Source organism: Ovis canadensis, chromosome 4, assembly GCF_042477335.2.
Source record: "Ovis canadensis isolate MfBH-ARS-UI-01 breed Bighorn chromosome 4, ARS-UI_OviCan_v2, whole genome shotgun sequence".
NCBI classification, from domain to species: Eukaryota; Metazoa; Chordata; class Mammalia; order Artiodactyla; family Bovidae; genus Ovis; species Ovis canadensis.
In genome coordinates this window covers 58868133-58888690 of record NC_091248.1, presented here as the reverse complement: position 1 = coordinate 58888690, position 20558 = coordinate 58868133, and the positions used below count along the sequence as shown (strand labels likewise).

At 40.8% G+C, this 20558-nt stretch overlaps 2 protein-coding genes across 7 annotated transcripts in view; one reads left to right on the top strand and one right to left on the bottom strand.

Annotated features, from left to right (window-relative positions):
- The window catches only part of FAM185A (family with sequence similarity 185 member A), a 112879-nt gene that overhangs the window by 90602 nt on the left and 1719 nt on the right, over nt 1-20558 (bottom strand). The window contains exon 1 of one of the 4 annotated variants that reach the window (XM_069587816.1): nt 3223-3978. The exons of 1 other annotated variant lie outside the window; for it this stretch is intronic. In XM_069587816.1, the coding sequence (XP_069443917.1) occupies nt 3223-3652 (430 nt within the window). In that variant the 5' untranslated portion in view covers nt 3653-3978. Of the gene's footprint in view, nt 1-3222; nt 3979-20558 lie in introns of those variants that run through there. 2 more of the 4 variants (XM_069587817.1, XM_069587815.1) reach the window with 2 other exon arrangements.
- The window catches only part of CCDC146 (coiled-coil domain containing 146), a 143160-nt gene continuing 126609 nt past the window's right edge, over nt 4008-20558 (top strand). For 2 of the 3 annotated variants that reach the window (XM_069587806.1, XM_069587805.1), the window contains exon 1: nt 4008-4315. The gene's annotated coding sequence lies outside the window, so the exon portion shown is untranslated. The remainder of the gene's footprint in view (nt 4316-20558) is intronic. The other variant, XM_069587808.1, reaches the window with a different exon arrangement.

Here is a 20558-nt window from a genome sequence, read left to right as displayed (position 1 = left end):
CTAAAGAGCCTCTTGATGAAAGTGAAAGAGGAGAGTGAAAAAGCTGGCTTAAAGCTCAACGTTCAGAAAACTAAGATCATGGCATCTGGTCCCATCACTTCATGGGAAATAGATGGGGAAACAGTGGAAACAGTGTCAGACTTTATTTTTGGGGGCTCCAAAATCATTGCAGATGGTGACTGCAGCCATGAAATTAAAGACACTTACTTCTTGAAAGGAAAGTTATGACCAACCTAGATAGCATATTCAAAAGCAGAGACATTACTTTGCCCACAAAGGTCCATCTAGTCAAGGCTATGGTTTTTCCTGTGGTCATGTATGGATGTGAGAGTTGGACTATGAAGAAAGCTGAGTGCTGAAGAACTGATGCTTTTGAACTCTGGTGTTGGAGAAGACTCCTGAGAGTCCCTTGGACTGCAAGGAGGTCCAACCAGTCCATCCTAAAGGAGATCAGTCCTGGGTGTTCATTGGAAGGACTGATGCTAAAGCTGAAACTACAATACTTTGGCCACCTCGTGTGAAAAGTTGACTCATTGGAAAAGACCCTGATGCTGGGAGGGATTGGGGGCAGGAGGAGAAGGGGATGACAGAAGATGAGATGGCTGGATGGCATCACCGACTTGTAGGACATGAGTTTGCGTGAACTCCAGGAGTTGGTGATGGACAGGGAGGCCTGGCGTGCTGCAATTCATGGGGTCGCAAAGATTTGGACACAACTAAGCAACTGAACTGACTGAACTGAATGCTATTCTCACTCTTTCATTGAAACAGTTATAGAAACTGGAGGAACACGAGTCGAGTATGAAGAAAACTAAACTATGTTGATTTGAAGGGCCTGTGGAATACACACAAGGAAACAGTAAAACTGGAAATGGGATTCTGGCTCTAAAAAGAGGAATCAACAAATAATGAAGTTTGGGTAGTTCATTTTTATCTGAACTGCCATAAAATTTTGCTTTTCTCTATTTCAATATTCAGTTTATTTTGTACTATCTAACACATCAGCAAATCTTCCTCCCCATCGTAGGCTTTTATATTTTGAGATCAGGGTCTCTTACTCATCTAGGTTAGTTAAAAAAAAAAAAAAAAGTTGAGAAGCAATAAAGCGTACTTGTTCAGCAGACTTCAGTCAGTTCAAATCTCAGCTCCACCACCTTATATCTGAGAGACAACAGGCATATTTTTTTATCTATCCCACTAGAAATTAAGTTTCATGAGGGCATGGATCTCCTCTACTTATTCACCCATAATAAATACTCAGTATATGAAACTTGTGCTGTGCTGTGTTGCTTCAGTCATGTCCAATTCTTTGCCATACTGTGGATGGTAGCCCACCAGGCTCCTCTGTCCATAGGATTCTCCAGGCAAGAGTACTGGAGTGGGTTGCCATGCCCTCCTCCAGGGGATCTTCCTCACCCAGGGGACTGAATCACTGTCTCTAGTCTCCTGCATTGACAGGTCGGTTCTTTACCACTACAGGGTCATCAAACTTGTATTTCAATTCTCTTATCGAAAATGGTGACAAAAACAGTGTCTATAATAGAGTACAACTGTAATTAGAAAAGATTATCTTAGGAGTGTTATCTGCTGTTATGATCATTAATAGTATTTTGCTTCAGTCCTAGGAAGGCAGAGAACTTGGGAAGACTTTCCTAGAGAAGTGTCGCAGAAATTGTGGCTTCCATGTGAGAAATAACATGGAACTCAAAACACCTAGAAAACATATCTGGCAGCCATTATCAATTGACCTTTCTGGGGCAATCTAACTATGTGTTTTCCTTCAAAGCCTTCAACTCACAGAAAATTTACTTCAGTTCAGTTCAGTCGCTCAGTCGTGTCCGACTCTTTGCGACCCCATGAATCGCAGCACGCCAGGCCTCCCTGTCCATCACCAACTCCCAGAGTTCACTCAGACTCATGTCCATTGAGTCAGTGATGCCATCCAGCCATCTCATCCTCTGTCGTCCCCTTCTCCTCCTGCCCCCAATCCCTCCCAACATCAGGGTCTTTTCCAATGAGTCAACTCTTCACATGAGGTGGCCAAAGTACTGGGGTTTCAGCTTTAGCATCATTCCCTCCAAAGAAATCCCAGGGCTGATCTCCTTCAGAATGGACTGGTTGGATCTCCTTGCAGTCCAAGGGACCCTCAAGGGTCTTCTCCAACACCACAGTTCAAAAGCATCAATTCTTGGGCGCTCAGCCTTCTTCACAGTCCAACTCTCACATCCATATATGACCACAGGAAAAACCATAGCCTTGACTAGATGGACCTTAGTCGGCAAAGTAATGTCTCTGCTTTTGAATATGCTGTCTAGGTTGGTCATAACTTTTCTTCCAAGGAGTAAGTGTCTTTTAATTTCATGGCTGCAGTCACTATCTATAGTGATTTTGGAGCCCCCCAAAATAAAGTCTGACAGTGTTTCCACTGTTTCCCCATCTATTTCCCATGAAGTGATGAGACCGGATGCCATGATCTTCGTTTTCTGAAAGTTGAGCTTTAAGCCAACTTTTTCACTCTCCTCTTTCACTTTCACCAAGAGGCTTTTTAGCTCCTCTTCACTTTCTGCCATAAGGGTGGTGTCATCTGCATATCTGAGGTGATTGATATTTCTCCCAGCAATCTTGATTCCAGCTTGTGTTTCTTCTAGTCCAGCGTTTCTCATGATGTACTCTGCAAAATTTACTTAGGCCAAAATGAAAGCTGACGTTTTCAGTAAGAAGCCGGGTGCCTATTAGAAACCAAACACTTGGTCCAGACTATATGAAACATACTATAGGCAAGGCTGTTTGGGGAACAGACCGCAGGCCATGAGCAAGTGGAAATGTGGACCGCCTGCCATGCCACTGAGTGGATTATCAAGATACTTTAACCCTGAAAAATAAAACACTTTGTAATGGACAAAGTGCAGTAACACAAATAGGAACAAAGTGTCAAAGGAGGATACGACAAAAAAAGATGTTATGTGGCTTAGGTTATTCCAAATCATGTTTCTACTAGATTTATAAAATTGCTATAACTGAAAACTTAATTCCTAAGTGCTACTCAGAAACCTAAAGTAGAACAGAAAAAAAAAAAAAAAAAGACATAGCTTCTGAAGGGGTCAAGAGTAAATTACGTTGAAAAGTCAGATCCAAAGGGACAAATTAAAAATGCACGTCGGCCTAATTTCAGAAGTTCACAGGGTGTGCCCCGGGACCCAAACCCGTTTTACAATCACTTGCCAAACTTCAGGGGCGCGTTCACTTCCACGGACGCCTGGTGGTCGATGACATCAGCCACGATGGTCACCTCCTTCTGCGCCTCGTCGTAGTTCACCTGCAGGCCGGCCAGGGCCCGCGCCCCGCCCTCCACTCCGCTCACTGTGACCAGCACGCGGTCGCCGTCTGGGTAGGTGAGGGGGTCCAGGGGCCTCACAGTCAGGTGGCATGGGAGCCGCGCCCGCAGACGGCCGAAAGGGCTCACCAGCAGCGCCCACTCCTTCAGAGTCCCGGGCGCAGGGTCAGACCTAGAGACCTCGGGCTGGGACCCACCTGAGCCGTACAGCCGGGACTGACATGTCCCACAGGCCCAGCGCCCGGTGGCCTCGCCGGCCCACACTCTGAGCAGACAGAGCCGGAGGCAGCCCAGCCCCCGTCCCGAGAAGGGGAACATGGCGTGCCCCTCTTTCTCCCACAGATTACTTCAGCCTCAGGTTAGTCTCTCCAAGTCCAGTCGGCTTTCCGCTGTGCTGACCAAGCCAAAAGGGAGACAGACGCTTGATAAGAGGGTTTGCTGAAGCAACAACAAAACCGCTCACTTCATTCAGCAATGTAAACGTCAGCTACACGGGTCTGGGCGGCAAATTGCAATTTTAAAGTTCTAAGTATCCATCCTGACCAGAACCCCTTGCCTACTCCCGCCCCTTTCGCAAAGGCCGGTGGGATAGGTAGTTCCAATGGTGGTCAGATGTTGAATGGCTCGGGCAACTGAGAAACTACATTTCCCAGAAGGCAATGCGCAGGATGCTGAGGGTAGATACGGCAGGTGTTGGACGGAACTCGGAAGGCCTGCGCTTTCCCCTCAAGCCCATTAGCCATTGGAGGGACGTGGGGGCGGGGGGAGGGGGGGGAACCTACACCGGAACCCACTGGCCAATGGAAAGCGAGGAAAGAAAAAGATGGGCCAGGCTGCTTGGTTTCCTTGGATACCGAGGACGCGACTTCTCCGAAGAGGGTGGAGCTTTGGAGTGAGACGGAGGAAGATCGTCTGAGGGAAAATAGGAGCCTAAATAAGAATCAGGACGAAGAGAAGAGCTAAGAAACTGCGCTTTTAAAGGTGAGACCGTGATTTAAAATAGGAGTACCCTCAGTGAGTGGTTAGCTCCAAGCGTCATTAAATTAGTTCGGGTTACCCTGGGATGGAGAATACCTCTGCAAGAGGTTAAAGACTCATTAGTGCTGTCAAAGGAAACTCCCTCTTCGAGAGTAAAATATAGGAATAGCATTAGCGTCCTGTCTCCTTTCAGACTCTAAAAGACCTCAGGCCAGTCTTTGAATGTATCTGAGTTTAAACTGCTTGCTCTTAAAATTAGGTCAATAATACCTTGTCTGGCCTCAAAGGTTTTGTTTTTTGTTTGTTTGTTTGTTTTTAATTTTAGGGATCAAATGAAATAATGGATGTGAACACCGGTGCACAGGCTAAGTTGAAGTTTATACTACTTTTATTTTATATCTAAAAATCCTAATGAACTGAGCTAAAGTCCTCAGGGGCCCAAGTCACAGAGTTCTTTGCAAGCCATTACCTGTTTAAAAATTCAGTGTTTTTCTTAAGTTATCCTTTCCTCCTTTCTGTCCTGGTCCATCTCCCTCCTTATAAAGGTTCACTCATGATAGGGGCAAGCTTTTAGGTTCATCAAGTTCCCACTGCATATTACTTCTGTCCTTGGCTTTGTGTTTCATTTCACCGTAATTATTCAAACTGATCTTCAAACTGTCTTTTTAATAAAATCCCACAGGAATAACTTTGGGAAAGGCATTGATTTAAGCATCTTGAGAATGCATTCAACTTAGCTGTTCAGTTCAGTCACTCAGCCGTGTCTGATTCTTTGCAACCCCATGGACTGCAGCACACCAGGCCTCCCTGTCCACCAGCAACTCCCAGAATTTACTCAAAGTCATGTCCATTGAGTCGGTAATGCCATCCAACCATCTCATCCTCTGTCATCCCCTTCTCCTCCTGCCTTCTATCTTTTCCAGCATCAGGGTCTTTTCAAATGAGTCAGTTCTTCACATTAGGTGGCCAAAATATTGCAGCTTCAGCTTCAACATCAGTCCTTCCAATGAACACCCAGGACTGATCTCCTGTAGGTTGGACTGGTTGGACCTCCTTGCAGTCCAAGGGGCTCTCAAGAGTCTTCTCCAACACCACAGTTCAAAAGCATCAATTCTTTAGCGCTTAGCTTTCTTCACAGTCCAACTCTCAGATCCATATTTACTATTTTCAAATAAATAAAACGGACCAAAACCGTTACTTTTTGGATCATCTGAGCTTTAAAATGGAGATTATGTACATTAAGGTTAACATAAGATATTAAAAAGTTAGTGATCCTTTTATAAGTCTGATGTCATGTAGCAAGTCTGTCCACATATCAATAATAACCAGTAAAAGTACCACCTTCCACATTTATGACATTATAGTTTTCAGAGCATGTTCACATGTATCATCTCACGGTATCCTCACAAAACACTCTGTGTTTAGCAGGGCAAGTGTTATTATGCTTACATTATTGATGAAGAAACAAGTTTTGAAAGATTAAGAAACAATTAGGTCTGACCCTCTCACCACTCTTCTAAAAGGTCCTTCTATCTTCCTGACACCTTTGGAGAAAAAAAAATTATTTACGAAATGAATAGAAAGTCGTATATAACTTCCCCCCATATTTAGAGTTTACTTGTAAAATATTTTTGCACAGTCAGTTTTGTAAAAGCCATTCCTGCAGTCATGAACATGCAGTGCTGGTAGGAGTATGTTCTTAAAACTTTCAGAGTTCAGTTTAGCAGTATGCATGGTGCTGCTGCTGCTGCTAAGTCGCTTCAGTCGTGTCCGACTCTGTGCGACCCCATAGATGGCAGCCCACCAGGCTCCCCCGTCCCTGGGATTCTCTAGGCAAGAACACTGGAGTGGGTTGCCATTTCCTTCTCCAATGCATGAAAGTGAAAAGTGAAAGTGAAGTCGCTCAGTCGTGTCCGACTCTTAGTGACCCTATGGACTGCAGCCTACCAGGTCCTCTGTCCATGGGATTTTCCAGGCGAGAGTACTGGAGTGGGGTGCCATGGCCTTCTCTAAGCACCTTAAAAATGTGTGTATCCACGACCTAGAAATTGTACTTTTTGGAACTTAATGTAAACATAAAATTAGGGATATTCACAAAAACTTACATTCAAGGAATTTTTTTACAGGATTACTTATGATAATAAAGAACTGAAGCAACCTAAATGTCCAAAAATAGGAGGGTATTACATAATTTGTGAACATCTGAAATATTATGCAATAACTTTAAAATTATATTTTGAAGACTGTTCAATTATATGTGAAATCTTCTACAACATAAAGAAAAACCTATAGTTCTCCTTCTTTGTATGGAAGAACTACACCCACAGCTACCACACTCACATAACTTTCCTTCTGACACTTTCAGTCATCCAATGTGTGGAGGTTTTCCCCTCAACAAAAAGCAACTTCTGTGACACCAGCTGGATGTCCTACAATTCAACTCAGTTCTGACACTAATGTTAGATCCCATAGGTTAGGGGTTCAATTCCACAAAACTGTTCCCACCCACCTCAGATGCCGAACACAAGTGGGAGGTCCTCAGGTTACCTACAACTTCTATCCCATTTGGCTAGAAATTGGAGATTCCCACAAGCCCCTCCTCAGATTCAATTAATTTGCTAGCGTGGCTCACAGAAATTGGGAAAATACTTGAATTTACAACTTTACTAAAGGATTAGTAAAGGATACAGATGAACGGTCAGATGAAGAAAACACAGAGGGTAAGGCCTGGGAGGGTCTGGACCGCAGGAGCCTCTATCCCCCTGGAGTCAGAATGTGTTCCTCTCCTGGTATGGATGTGTTTACCAATCTGGAAGCTCTCCAAACTGCATACAGTCTGATTGTTATGGAAGCTGCATCACATAGGCTTATCAACTCCATTTTCAGTCCTTCCTTCTCAAGAAACTTGGGGGCAGAGCTGTAGATTCCAAGCTTCAAATCATGTCTTGTTTTTTCTGGTGACCAGACCTCATCCAGGAGTCTACCCAAAGTCACTTCATTAAAACAAAAGACACTCCTATCACCCAGGAAATTACAGGAGTTCAGGAGCCCTTTGTTGGGAACCAAAGGCCAAGACCAATAGAGATATATTGTTCTGTTATCTCACAATAATGTAAGTGACATGAGTAGAATATCAAATTGTATGAATAGTGTATGATCTCAGCTCTATAATAAAAATAACAGGAATTTTAACCTAAAACTATATTTTAAAATATATTCCATAGAAACAATTATAGGGAAACACAGCTTGATAACAATGGTTATCTCTAAGTAGTAAGACATATTATCTTTTTGTGTGTGTGTCTTCAATAATGAATATATATTATATTTATAATACAAAAATTTAGATGCATTTCTTAGCATGTATTGTTTCCTAAGACTGACTCAAATAATTAAATAAGTAGAGGATTTCTTACCATCTAAATGCCCATGGACTGCAAGGAGACCCAACCAGTCCATTCTGAAGGAGATCAGCCCTGGGATTTCTTTGGAAGGAATGATGCTAAAGCTGAAAGTCCAGTACTTTGGCCACCTCATGCCAAGAGTTGACTCATTGGAAAAGACTCTGATGCTAGGAGGGATTGGGGGCAGGAGGAGAAGGGGACGACAGAGGATGAGATGGCTGGATGGCATCACTGACTCAATGGATGCGAGTCTGAGTGAACTCCGGGAGTTGGTGACGGACAGGGAGGCCTGGCATGCTGCGATTCATGGGGTCGCAGAGAGTCGGACACGACTGAGCGACTGAACTGAACTGAAAATGCCCATGAATATTTTACTTAATAATTAATATTCAGTAAGCATACAATTTAATATAGCATGATGAAATTTTGTCTGAGATACTTTATATTTAACTATTCTGATAGTTAAAGCTGTGGTTTAAGTAGCTGTTTCATAAGCTAGCCTAGTGATTAATTTTTGACCCCTCGTCCTGTGATGAGGACTTAACATACTCCAGACAGCCTAATGGAACAGATTCATTCCATACTGGACAATACATTCTGCAAAGTGAATGACAGTCTCTCATTGAGTGGCTGAGTCTTTTCAAGTGTCAGGGCAGGGAGGGTGGTGCCCCTGTAGCTGGGAATCCTGGTCCGCCTAGGGCTCTTTAAACTTTGTATTTGGCTGAAGTACACCAGGTCTTGATCATGCTCAGGAGATCCCTTCCCTGTGTCTTCCATCCCCTTCACAGGAGCCAGCTGCTGTGATTTACAGAGTCCTTCCCAGAGTTAATCCATCATCAGACCCCAAGGCTCTCAGGCTACAAAGTTGTGAAGATTCAAGGCTTTTTGTGGATGATAGGAAATTGGTCCTCACATTAAGTTCTGTGGACTGAATCTATTCAGAAAGGGATCTCTCTCAAGTTTTAAAAAAGGGAAATTAGTTGTCTCGTGCTACAGAAATAAAAAATTTAAAAGATTTGTGCTTGAAGATCCAATAGCTCACAATTTAAGGTCACATACAAGGATAAGTATTATTATAAGTAATTTCATTACAGTATTTAAAAAATGCCAGTTAGGTTTTATTAGTTGCAGAGCTCTACAACTCTTACACCCTATGAAAGACAGATGATATTGCATGAAATCAGCACCCGTCTTCCATCTTACAAGATGCTCTGAGTGATATCAGTCATAAAAATCACGTGTGGACAGCCACAGCAGGCTGTCACAAAAGCAAAAAGAAAACCTACAGGCTAGGAGAAAATATTTGCAACCAATGCAACCAATAAGGGCTTAGTTTCAAAAATATTTGCAAACAATGAAACAAATAAGGGACTTAGTTTCCAAAATATACAAACAGCTCATACAACTCAACAACAAAAAATAATCCAATCCAAAACTGGGCAGAAGACCTAAACAGAAATTTGTCCAAAGAAGAAATACAGATGGCCAATAGGCTCATGAGAAGATGCTCATCACTAATAATTAGAGAAACGCAAATCAAAACTACAATGAGGTGCTACCTCACACCAGTCAGAATGGTCATTATTAAGAAATCTACAAATAACAAATGCTGGAGAGGATGTGGAGAAAAGGGAACCCTCCTATACTGATAGTGGGAATGTGCATTGGTGTAGCCCCTGTGGAAAACAGTATGGAAGTTCCTCAGAAAAGAATTATCCGTATGATCCAGCAATCCCACTCCTGGACATATATCCAGACAAAACTATAATTCAAACAGATACATTCACCCCTATGTTCAGAGCAGCACTATTCATGATAGCCAGGACATGGAAACAACCCTAAATGTCTATCAATAAATGAATGGATAAAGAAGATGTACATATAAACAGAGGAACACTACTCAGCCATAAAAAAGAATGAAAAGATGGCATTTGCAGCAACATGAATGCAGCTAGAAATTATCATACTAAGCAAAGTAAGTCAAATACAGAAAGACAAATACCATACGATTTCACTTATATGTAGAATCTAAAATATGACACAAATGAAACTATCTATGAAACAGAAACAGAATCACAGACACAGAGAATAGATTGGTAGTTGCCAAGAGGGAGGGATGGAGTGGGAGGTTGAGGTTAGCAAATGTAAGCTTTTATATAAGAATGGGTAAATAACAAGATCCTATTGTAAAACACAGAGAACTGTATTCAGTATCCTATGATAAATCATAATGGAAAAGAATATATATCAGTAATGTATATATATATAGATGTATAACTGAATCACTTTGCTGTACAGGAGTAATTATCACATTATCAGCTATAAGCGTTAGTCACTCAGTCATGTCTGACTCTTCGCAACCCTGTGAACTGTAGCTCTCCAGGCTCCTCTGTCTATGGAATTCTCCAGGCAAGAATGCTGGAGTAGCCATTCCCTTCTCCAGGGGATCTTCCTGACCCAGGGATTGAACCCAGGTCTCCTGCATTGCAGGCAGATTCTTTACCATCTGCTGCTGCTGCTGTTGCTAAGTTGCTTCAGTCATGTCCGACTCTGCGCGACCCCATAGATGGCAGCCCACCAGGCTCCTCTGTCCCTGGGATTCTCCAGGCAATACTGGAGTGGGTTGCCATTTCCTTCTCCAATGCATGCATGCATGCATGCTAAGTCGCTTCAGTCATGTCCGACGCTGTGCAACTCTATGGACAGCAGCCCACCAGGCTCCCCTGTCCATGGGATTCTCCAGGCAAGAATACTGGAGTGGGTTGCCATTTCCTTCTCCCTTTACCATCTGATACTTCAACAAAAAATTCAATAAATGAACAGCAGAGGGCATTGGAGACTTTTCAGAAAAAAAAAATGTAATCTACAGAAAGGATTCTGGAATTCACTTTAAGTGAGGGGTGCCCTAGGAATTTGCTAACTTAATTATAAACTTTTGAAATACATATACCTTACAACTTCTGTTCTTCTTACAAAATTTTAATAAACTCAATAATCTTGAGTAATAACTATAATACTAAGAAGTAGTTAATGAATATGTAGGTAATCCCATTTGAAATCCCATGTTATTTGTTTCCATGCAGATGATGTACTGGAAAAAGCTTATTACTTAATGTAGTCAAATTTCTCTCACATTGAACACCTTGAGAAATCATCTAGTTTACAAATATCTGAAGAAGATTCCCAGGCTATACATTAAAGCAATGTGTGCGTGTGTGTGTGTGTGTGTCTAAGATAATACTTATTGCAAACAGAAAGTTAATTTATAAGAGAAAAACTAAAAGCTCACTTTAGGCTAGAGTTCTTGTATGTGCTAACTCTTCATTGCACTTCTACAAAGCAGCAATAGTGCTGCAACCATTCACATTGCAGTACCATTAACATATACTTTGAGTAGAAATTCCATTTACATTTTACATATTTTGAGGCAATACTGTTAGTTGTGTCCAGGGTCAGGATTAATATTACTTCTTGATAAAATTTTTGTCATTAAATAATATCTCTCATTATCTCTAGTACTGCTTTCTCTCTTGATGCATATTTTAATCTAATAATAATATTTTCATCCTTTTATTTCAAACCTGTTACATTATATTTGGGGCTTGTCTCTTATAAACAGAACATAGACAGATATTTTAAATCTACTTCAAGAACCTGTATCAACATGTAAATTGAATCTACCTACATTTTTGTAATTACTTTTACATTTATGCTTATTCATACCATCTTATTTTGTGTTTTCTATTAACCTTGCCTTTTTGTGCCTTTTTTGTTCTTCTTGCTTTTCCTGCTTTTCTTCATTCATGTCTTTAGTTTAAATGTTTTTCTTTGTTCACCTTTTGCCTCTATAGTAATTTGAAAGGCTATTTTCTTCTAATCATTATCCTTAAATTTTTCACATACTCACTTGACTTAGCAAATGTCTAATCAGTCAGTATCTCTATCTTCATCTCAAATAATAGAATTCTCTAACATAAGTCTTTTCCCTTCCATCTTTCATGTCATTTATTGTCTTGTGCTTTTTAGTTCCACCTTGTTTTTAAAGCCAAGCAAGTAGTTATTATTACTGCTGTTTATATTTAAAGCTTATATCAATTTAGCAAAGTTTACCAATTTATTTGCTCATCTCTTTCCTTCTAGATTTATTTTTGTTTGAGAGTCTCTGAGTAATTTCTTCAGACTATAAAGTGTTTTTATTTTACCCTCACTCTTAAGTAATAACTTAATTGACATATACTGTCTCTCAGTGGGCTTGCCAGGTGGCTTCAGTGGTAAAGAATCTGCCTGCCAGGAGGAGACGCAGAGACACAGGTTCTATCCCTGAATCGGAAAGATTTCCTGGAGTGGAGTAGGAAATGGCAACTCACTCCAGTATTCTTGCCTGGAAAATTCCATGGACAGAGGAGGCTGGTGGGCTACAGTCCATGGGGTCAGAAAGAGCCAGACACGACTCAGTGACATGCACACAAGCACTGTCTCTCAGTACTCTGGAGAAGTACAGTTTTTGCTAATGAGAAGTCTTCTATTTGTCTAATTTACTTCCTTTGTGAAGAATCTATTTTTTATTTTTGGTTATTTTTAATTTTTTTCCTTTTGTTATAATAGTTTACATTTCAGTATTTTGTGTATGTTTAGATCTTTTTGTTTGCCGTGGTTTATTTTAAAGTCAAGTTTGCTGCTGCTGCTGCTAAGTCACTTCAGTCGTGTCCCACTCTGTGTGACCCCATAGACGGCAGCCCACCAGGCTCCCCTGTCCCTGGGATTCTCCAGGCAAGAACACTGGAGTGGGTTGCCATTTCCTTCTCTAACGCACGAAAGTGAAAAGTGGAAGTGAAGTCGCTCAGTCGTGTCCGACTCAGCGACCCCATGGACTTCAGCCTACCAGGCTCCTCTGTCCATGGGATTTTCCAGGCAAGAGTACTGGAGTGGGGTGCCATTGCCTTCTCCGAAAGTCAAGTTTATTAAGGTATAATTCACACAAAGTAAAACTCATCCATCTAAAAACAAAAAAATACAAAATAAAACAAAAAAAACCCAAAACTTTCTCCAAATCAAGGTTGCAAAGATTTTCCTTTACATTTTCTTTTGGAAGTTTTTTTAACTTTTAGGTTTCACATTTAGGCCTATGCCTCATTTCAAGTTAGTTTTTATAAATTAGAGTGTGAGGTGAGGAACATTTTTTTACATAAGGATGTTAAAGATCAGTTGTTCCAGCATCATGTTGGAAAATATGATCATCTTAATGGATTAAAAAAAAAAGCATTTAGCAAAATTCAATACCTAGTCCTGATTAAAAACCCTCCACAAACTTGGAAGTGAAGGAATTTTCTCCACCTAATATAGGCATTCATGAAAAACACACACTCAGTACCATACTTAACCATAAAAGACTGGATGCTTTTTCCTTTTAAGATCTCAAACAAGGCACAGTTGTGCACTCTCACCACTTGATTGTTCTGGAGGCTCTAAATGTTACAATAAGGCAATAAAAGGAAATGAAAGGCTTCTACATTGGACAGAAAGAAGTAAAACTGTCTACTTGTAGACATGATCATCTAAGTAGAAAATTCTAAGGACAATTATACAAAGCTAACTGAATTAATTAAAAAGTTTATAAGAAACAGGGTCAATACAAAAAAATTAATTCTATTTCTAAGGGCTAAAAATAGCATTTGGAAACTGAAATTTAAAGACAATGCCATTTACAATAAAATACAAAATGTGAAATACTTAGGGATAAATTTAATGAAATAGAGTCGGACACGACTGAGCGACTTCACTTTCACACGTTGGAGAAGGAAATAGCAAACCACTCCAGTGTTCTTGACTGGAGAATCCCAGGAACTGGGGGGAGCCTGGTGGGCTGCCGTCTATGGGGTTGCATAGAGTCGGACACGACTGAAGCAACTTAGCAGCAGCATGCAAGACCTATTTTCTGAAAACCATAAAGCACTGCTGAGAGAAAATGAAGATCTAAGTAAGTGGAGTGAAATACCATATTCAAGGTAAATAAGACTCAAGGTGGCATATCACTCACACTAATTATTGATTCATTGTTCAGTCAAAGATTTTAGCTGGCTTCTATTTTAAATTCTATTTAAAAAATAGAAATTGACAAGTTACTTCTAAAATAGAAATGGAAATGTAAAATGCCAAGTATAGCCAAAACAATTTTGAAAAAAGAGCCAAGTTTGAGGACTTATCCTACTTAATTTTAAGACTTATTTTAAAACTGCAATACAATGTTGTATGACTGTAAGGAGAGACATTTAAGTCAATGGGACAGAATAGAGACTATAGAAATAAACCTAAAAATATCTGGTTAGTTAATTTTTGAGGAAGGTGCTATTATAATTATAATACAACAATGGGAGGAGGATACTCTTCCCAACAAATGTGCTGAAACATTAAATATCCATATGCCTCTCCATCCTTCCTCCAAAAGAACATTAACCTTTACATCAGAGCATATACAAAACTTTGAAATAGTTAAAAGTTCCAACAGAAGAGCTAAACTATAAAAGTTCTAGAAGAAAACATAGGGAAAATCTTGTGACCTCAAGTTTGGCAAAGATTTCTTAAGATACAAAAAGCATGAATTAAAAAAGGAAAAATTATAAATTGGATTTCCTCAAAATTCAGAAGTTTTGCTTTTCAGAATGAAGAGACTAGGAAAGATTGAGAGAAAATATTTATAAAACATTAATAAGCAACTTGTATCCAACCCTCCAATTAAAAATAAAATTAAAAAAGGACTGTATCTAGAATATGCAAAGAATTCTTACAATGATAAGCAAAACTATTTTAAATGGGCACAAAAAAAAATTGAACATACATGTAAACTAAGAAGATATATAAATGGCAACTAAGCCTGCAAAAGAATGCTCAAAATAACTAGTCATTATGGAAATGCAAATTGAACCACAAAATTATTAGATACTATTCAAACCTACCAAAATGGCTAAAACTAAAAATACTGACAATAGCAAGTATTGACAAGGATGTAGAGCAGTGGGAACCCTCATACATTGCTCGTAGGAGTATAAAATGGTACAGCCAACTTGGAAAACCATTTGACTCTTTCTTATAGAATTAAACATAATTTACCATTTGACCCAGAAATTCCATTCCTAGGTGTTTACCCAAAATATACATTCACATGAAGACTTGTACTTAAATATTCATAGCAGCTGTATTCATAATAGCCAGGAAAGAGAAATAAGCATCTATCAAATGGAGAATGGCAAATAAATCATGGTGTATTTATACAATGGAGTATCATTAAGCAATAAAATAAATGAAATATTGATATCCATAGCAATGTATATGAGCTTCAAAAACCTTATGCTAAATGATAGAAGCCAGAAACGGAGAAGGCAATGGCATCCCACTCCAGTACTCTTGCCTGGAAAATCCCATAGACGGAGGAGCCTGGTGGGCTGCAGTCCATGGGGTCGCTAAGAGTCACTTTCGCTTTTCACTTTCATGCATTGGAGAAGGAAATGGCAGCCCACTCCAGTGTTCTTGCCTGGAGAATTCCAGGGATGGGGAAGGTGGGCTGCCATCTATGGGGTCACACATGACTGAAGTGACTTAGCAGCAGCAGCAGAAGCCAGAAACATATATGATTTTACATACATGAAATTCTAGAAAAGGCAAAACTGCTGGTGATTTCCAGGTACCTGAGATGGAGGGGACAGGAAGGGAAGGGCACTGACTGTAAAGGGGCACAAAGGAAATTTTTAGAGCAATGGGAATGTACATGGCAGTGATCACACCCTGTCCGTATTTGTAAAAACTCATCAAATGTATACTTACAATGAGTTTTATTTAACATAAATTATATATCTCAATAAAGCTGATTGAAAAAAAAAAAAGGACTGAATTCATGTTCCCATTCCTCTCCTACTCCTGAGCATGAGACCCAAGTTCAGAGTTGTTAGGTAGCATTATAGTTTAGGGTGGCTGTCTAGTTAGTGGTGTCTGACCATGCTGATTCCTCCTGACCATGCTGATCTCCTCCCAGGAGATCCACCTGGGTCTCCTATGTGGGCCTCTATGCTGGCATCTTCTGAGCATCCTACATCCCCATTTGATGCTCAATTGTATGATCCACAGAACTTTCTGAAGCAACGTCTTCTCATCATAACACCAAGGGCTCTTGGGGTGCAGCACTCCCGGTCACCCTCAACACCCCTCCCACTCCACTCTAAAATCTCTTCAAGCTTCTCTGCTTTATCACATGAAAGGGTAGGACTGATGATGGCTCTGGAAACTTGCCACTTTCCCCAAGTCCTACTTGGCAAGAGAGGCACATTATCCTTCTGATGTCCTGCAAAGTCCAAGTTTCACTGTCTCATTTTCTGAGTTTGATCATGAGTGAACAGAGTGCCTCAGGGGACCATACCAGCTTGATTCCTCACCACCTCTCCTTGTTCCCCAGCTCAGAAGGTGTTTTGATTTATTTTATTTTTAATTTCCTCTTCCAATGTACAATAGGAAGATTGTCTTGCTAAATATTCTTTTAACCCTATCAGTTCAGTTCAGTTCAGTTCAGTCGCTCAGTTGTGTCTGACTCTTTGTGACCCCATGGACTGTAGCACTCCAGGCTTCCCTGTCCATGACCAGCTCCCGGAGCTTGCTCAGTCTGATGTCCATCGAATCGGTGATGCCATCCAACCGTCTCATTCTCTGTTGTCCCCTAGTCCTCCTGCCTTCAATCAGTCCCAGCATCAGGGTCTTTTCTAATGAGTTGGCTCTTCCCATCAGATGGCCAAAGTATTGGAGCTTCGTCTTCAGCATGGGTCCTTCCAATGAATATTCAGGACTGATTTCTTTTAGGATGGACTGGTTTGATCTCCTTGCAGTCCAAAAGACTCTTAAGAGTCTTCTCCAACACCGTGGTTTAAAAGCATCAATTCTTCGGCACTCAGCTTTCTTTATGGTCCAACTCTCACATCCATACATGACAACTGGAAAAACCATAGCTTTGACTAGACGGACCTTTGTTGGCAATTAATGTCTCTGCTTTCCTAACCCTATAATAAGCAATGTAAAAACCTTTGCTTTTAGAGGAAGGAAAGAAATTGAGTAAGGGATGCTGCCTGGGGAGAGGAAGACAACAGTAGAGATCTGCCTTGGACCAGAGGAAACCTGTGAACAGGAAATACTCATGCAATGAAAATAGAAATCTGTGAAATTTCTAAATATGGGAGAAGGAACTTGCTTGCTTTATTTACTGTCTGTAAAGTTGGCTCGTCCCACAGGGCTTCCATGGTTGTCTGGTGGCTAAGAATCTGCTTGCCAATGCAAGGTACATGGGTTTGATTCCTGGTCCAGGAAGATTCCCACATACCACAGAGCAACTAAGCCCCGCAAGCCACAACTACTGAGCCTATGCACCACGCCTACTAAAACCCACGCACCTAGAGCCCATGCTCTACAACAAAAGAAGCCGCTGGAGTGAGAAGCCTGGGCACCCAAACTAGAGAACAGCCCCTGCTTTCTGCAGCTAGAGAAAGCCCACATACAACAACAAAGACCCAGTGCAGCCAAAAATAAATACAAAGAAAATCTAGGGGGAAAAAAGTTGGCTCTTCCGTGACTCAGGGTTGACACATATTCTTTTTAAGGACTTTTAAAATTTTTAGTTGCTCCCTTTGCTTCTCCAGTACCCAATATCCTACATAGTCTTTCTTATCCTAGATTTAAACATTTCACAGTGGGATTTGAAGATTAGATTTACCAGGACTCTCACATCAAATCCTAAGGAGAGCTCTGGGACAAAATCATGCTAAAGAGGACCCAGGTCGCCTTTCCCAGACCATAGATTCCTGAAATAATTTGGTCCAGTCTCAGGCTGACCTCTGTCTTTTTTTTTTTCCCTATAAAAATAATCCAAGGCATATTGTATATGAAAGCAGAGGAACCAGGCAGAGATGGGAGGAGGCTGCCATTTATTGAGGACTATATGCTGAATCTGGGCAGAGACTTCACATACACTGTTCCATTTTATCTTCGCAACAACTCTTAAATCATCTTTCAGTTAAGGAAATAGCCACTTAGAGGCTGAATGTCTTGCCCAAGGTTATACAGGAAGAGGGGAGGAATGAGATAAGCCCACACTGAGGAACTTCCAAGTAGTCGATCTGTTAGCCCATGCTGTCATCCCGGTAGACTAAGCAAAAGACACTAATCCCAGTCTTGGATGAAATAACAGGAGAAGGGGGAGGACAGAGAGAAGGAAGAAGGGAGAGACCTGGGCTCTTGCAGATCGGAGGCAGTGACAGTCCCATATTTCATGAACATCTTTGCTAAGGAAACAGAGCCATGCAGACCCACAGTTTCTCCTGACTGTGACATGGAGAAGAGAAAAGGTGTACATGACAGAAGAGGTACGCAAGGCAATGGTCTGATTAGACAGGATAGACAAATGTTGGAATGTTATGAATATGCTTTCTGGTATCATTTTTTTAAATTCAAGCAAAGATAATAGAATTTGAAAACCACGGACATTTTCACAGCAAGAGTGAGGAATGGCCTACAATGTGAAGACTTCAGATTGTATGCACATGTGTAAGAATCTCTGTTCAACAGACCTTCTGGGAGACTCGCAGAAGATGGCAGAAATGTCCAGAAATACTTGGGCATTTCATACCTCCCACGGCCTTTGACACTCAGTCTCTGCTTAATACTAAATTATTTGGAAACTATTAGGGAGATCAATGGGCTTCCCTGGTGGCTCAGAGATCAATAGGACCTCTCAGGCACTCTTTGAATTTCTGAAGCCTGACCGGACTTGGAGACTGATTGTAAATTATTGCAGATGTAAGATCCAGCATTTCTTGTCATGCTTCGTATATGTGAAGGCATTCCTTTGGTTTGTAACTATAACAACAAGTTTTATAGTCCATGGTTTTACACAGATCAGTCTTAAGGCCTTTTGGACTGACAGTCACTGCTCTACAAGAATTAATTTGTTTCTGATTTATACTCTGCTGGCCTGCTCTTTCCCAAAGGCATCCTAGCCTTACATCTTTGTGGTGACAGAAGTTGAAGTCCATCAGCCTGCATGTGTTCTTGACCCAGCTTTCCGCTACTGGAGGCCTAGGGGCAAGGTCTTTGCTAGGACCATGGCAAGTGTCCCACAGAGCAAAATGCAAAAGGGTAAGGGATTTAGAGCAGTAAACATGGGTTTGAATAAATACTGTCGTTTACTGATGTCTGATCTTAGTCACATCATTTATATTCTCTGACCTTTAATTCCCTCACGTATGAAATGGAGATAATTATTCTTAGGGAACATGGCTGTTGTAAGGATTAAGTAAAACAATATGAGGGAAAGTTTTGTTTAAATAGTAAGGGACTATATAAATGTTCATATAATTAGGTACACAGGTAAGTGACCACTGGGCAAGAGTCTCTGCATGCTGATGGGGCAATCAGGAGGATATGTTAGAGACAAAAATCATGTCAGTTTCACATCTATGTGAAAGAACTGTTTCTATGACAGTTCTTCTACATAGATGGTGCTCACCATCATGACCCAATGTGTTATACCCACTCAGAAATGAGTAACACAGAGCTCCTTTTAGCAGTGCAGATTTCTAAGAAGCAAGCAGGAAGCTTTAACGAAAGGATAGCTTTTCTTATATCTGTGTTTGGGGTGGGAGTGTGCAGGAGGAGGTGATAGGACTGTGAAATGAGTTGGGAGTGGGGCTAGAGCTCTCTCAGCATCTTTTCATCCCAGAGAAGGGAGCTCATCCTGTAAGAGTCCTGGGTTCTCTATGATCATGGGCAGTTAACTGGTCGTGGTGGTTGTTTAGTCACTGAATCATGTCCAACTTTTGCGACCTCATGGACTGTAGCTCGCCAGGTTCCTCTGTCCATGGGATTTCCCTGGCAAGAATCCTGGAGTGAATTGCCATTTCCTCCTCCAGGGGATCTTCCAGACCCAGAGATCAAACCCATGTTTCCTGCATTGACCGGCAGTTTCTTTAACACTGAGCTATCTGGGAAGCCCTCCTCATTGATTACACATGCATATATTATCATTTAAGACTTAACTCTCTAATACTGTGAACATTTACATTAAAGTTTAGATATGCACTTGGAGCTTCCTCTCAAGAGTTTTAAGTGTATGAAATGTTTTTAATTAAAGGATGTCCAAGCCACATTGTTAGTTTAACATTTTGATTATGAACCAGATTTTATCTACTGACTGCTGCTGGTGCTGCAAAGTTGCTTCAGTCATGTCTGACTCAGCAACTCCATGGACTGCAGCCTACCAGGCTCCTCTGTCCATGGGATTTTCCAGGCAAGCGTACTGAAGTGGGTTGCCATTGCCTTCTCCGCTACTGACTGCAGTGGTTTTATTTTTTTTATTTTTTTCTGTGCAGGAATGGTATTTTGTGGGGTTTTTTCAAGATTCTTTTTTGAGTGGTTCTTTTTCTTTCTTATTCTTTTTTTTAGGAACAGAAAAAAGCCGTGGTTTGATTTGCTGGGTCTTTGAATGACAAAGCTTTTCTATTCCCTCTTCTTAAAAACATGACATGAAATCTGTAACTATATGTTATTAATAAAAAAAGTTTCAAGTATAATCTTGTCTTTGCATGGTACTAAAGGGTTATATAATTGTACATAGAATGAAGTACCTAGACATAAATAAGTTCAATAATTGCATCTGTTGCATTTAAGACTGCCAATGTCTTAATATCTGATAATGATCTTGTTGTTGTTCTTGTTGAATTAATTGGATCTGAGGTGACTACAGGCTGCGTGTTAGGTTGGCTGACCAGTATTCTGAGCCTGTCACACTGTGGACCAGAGGCCTCTTAGAAAGA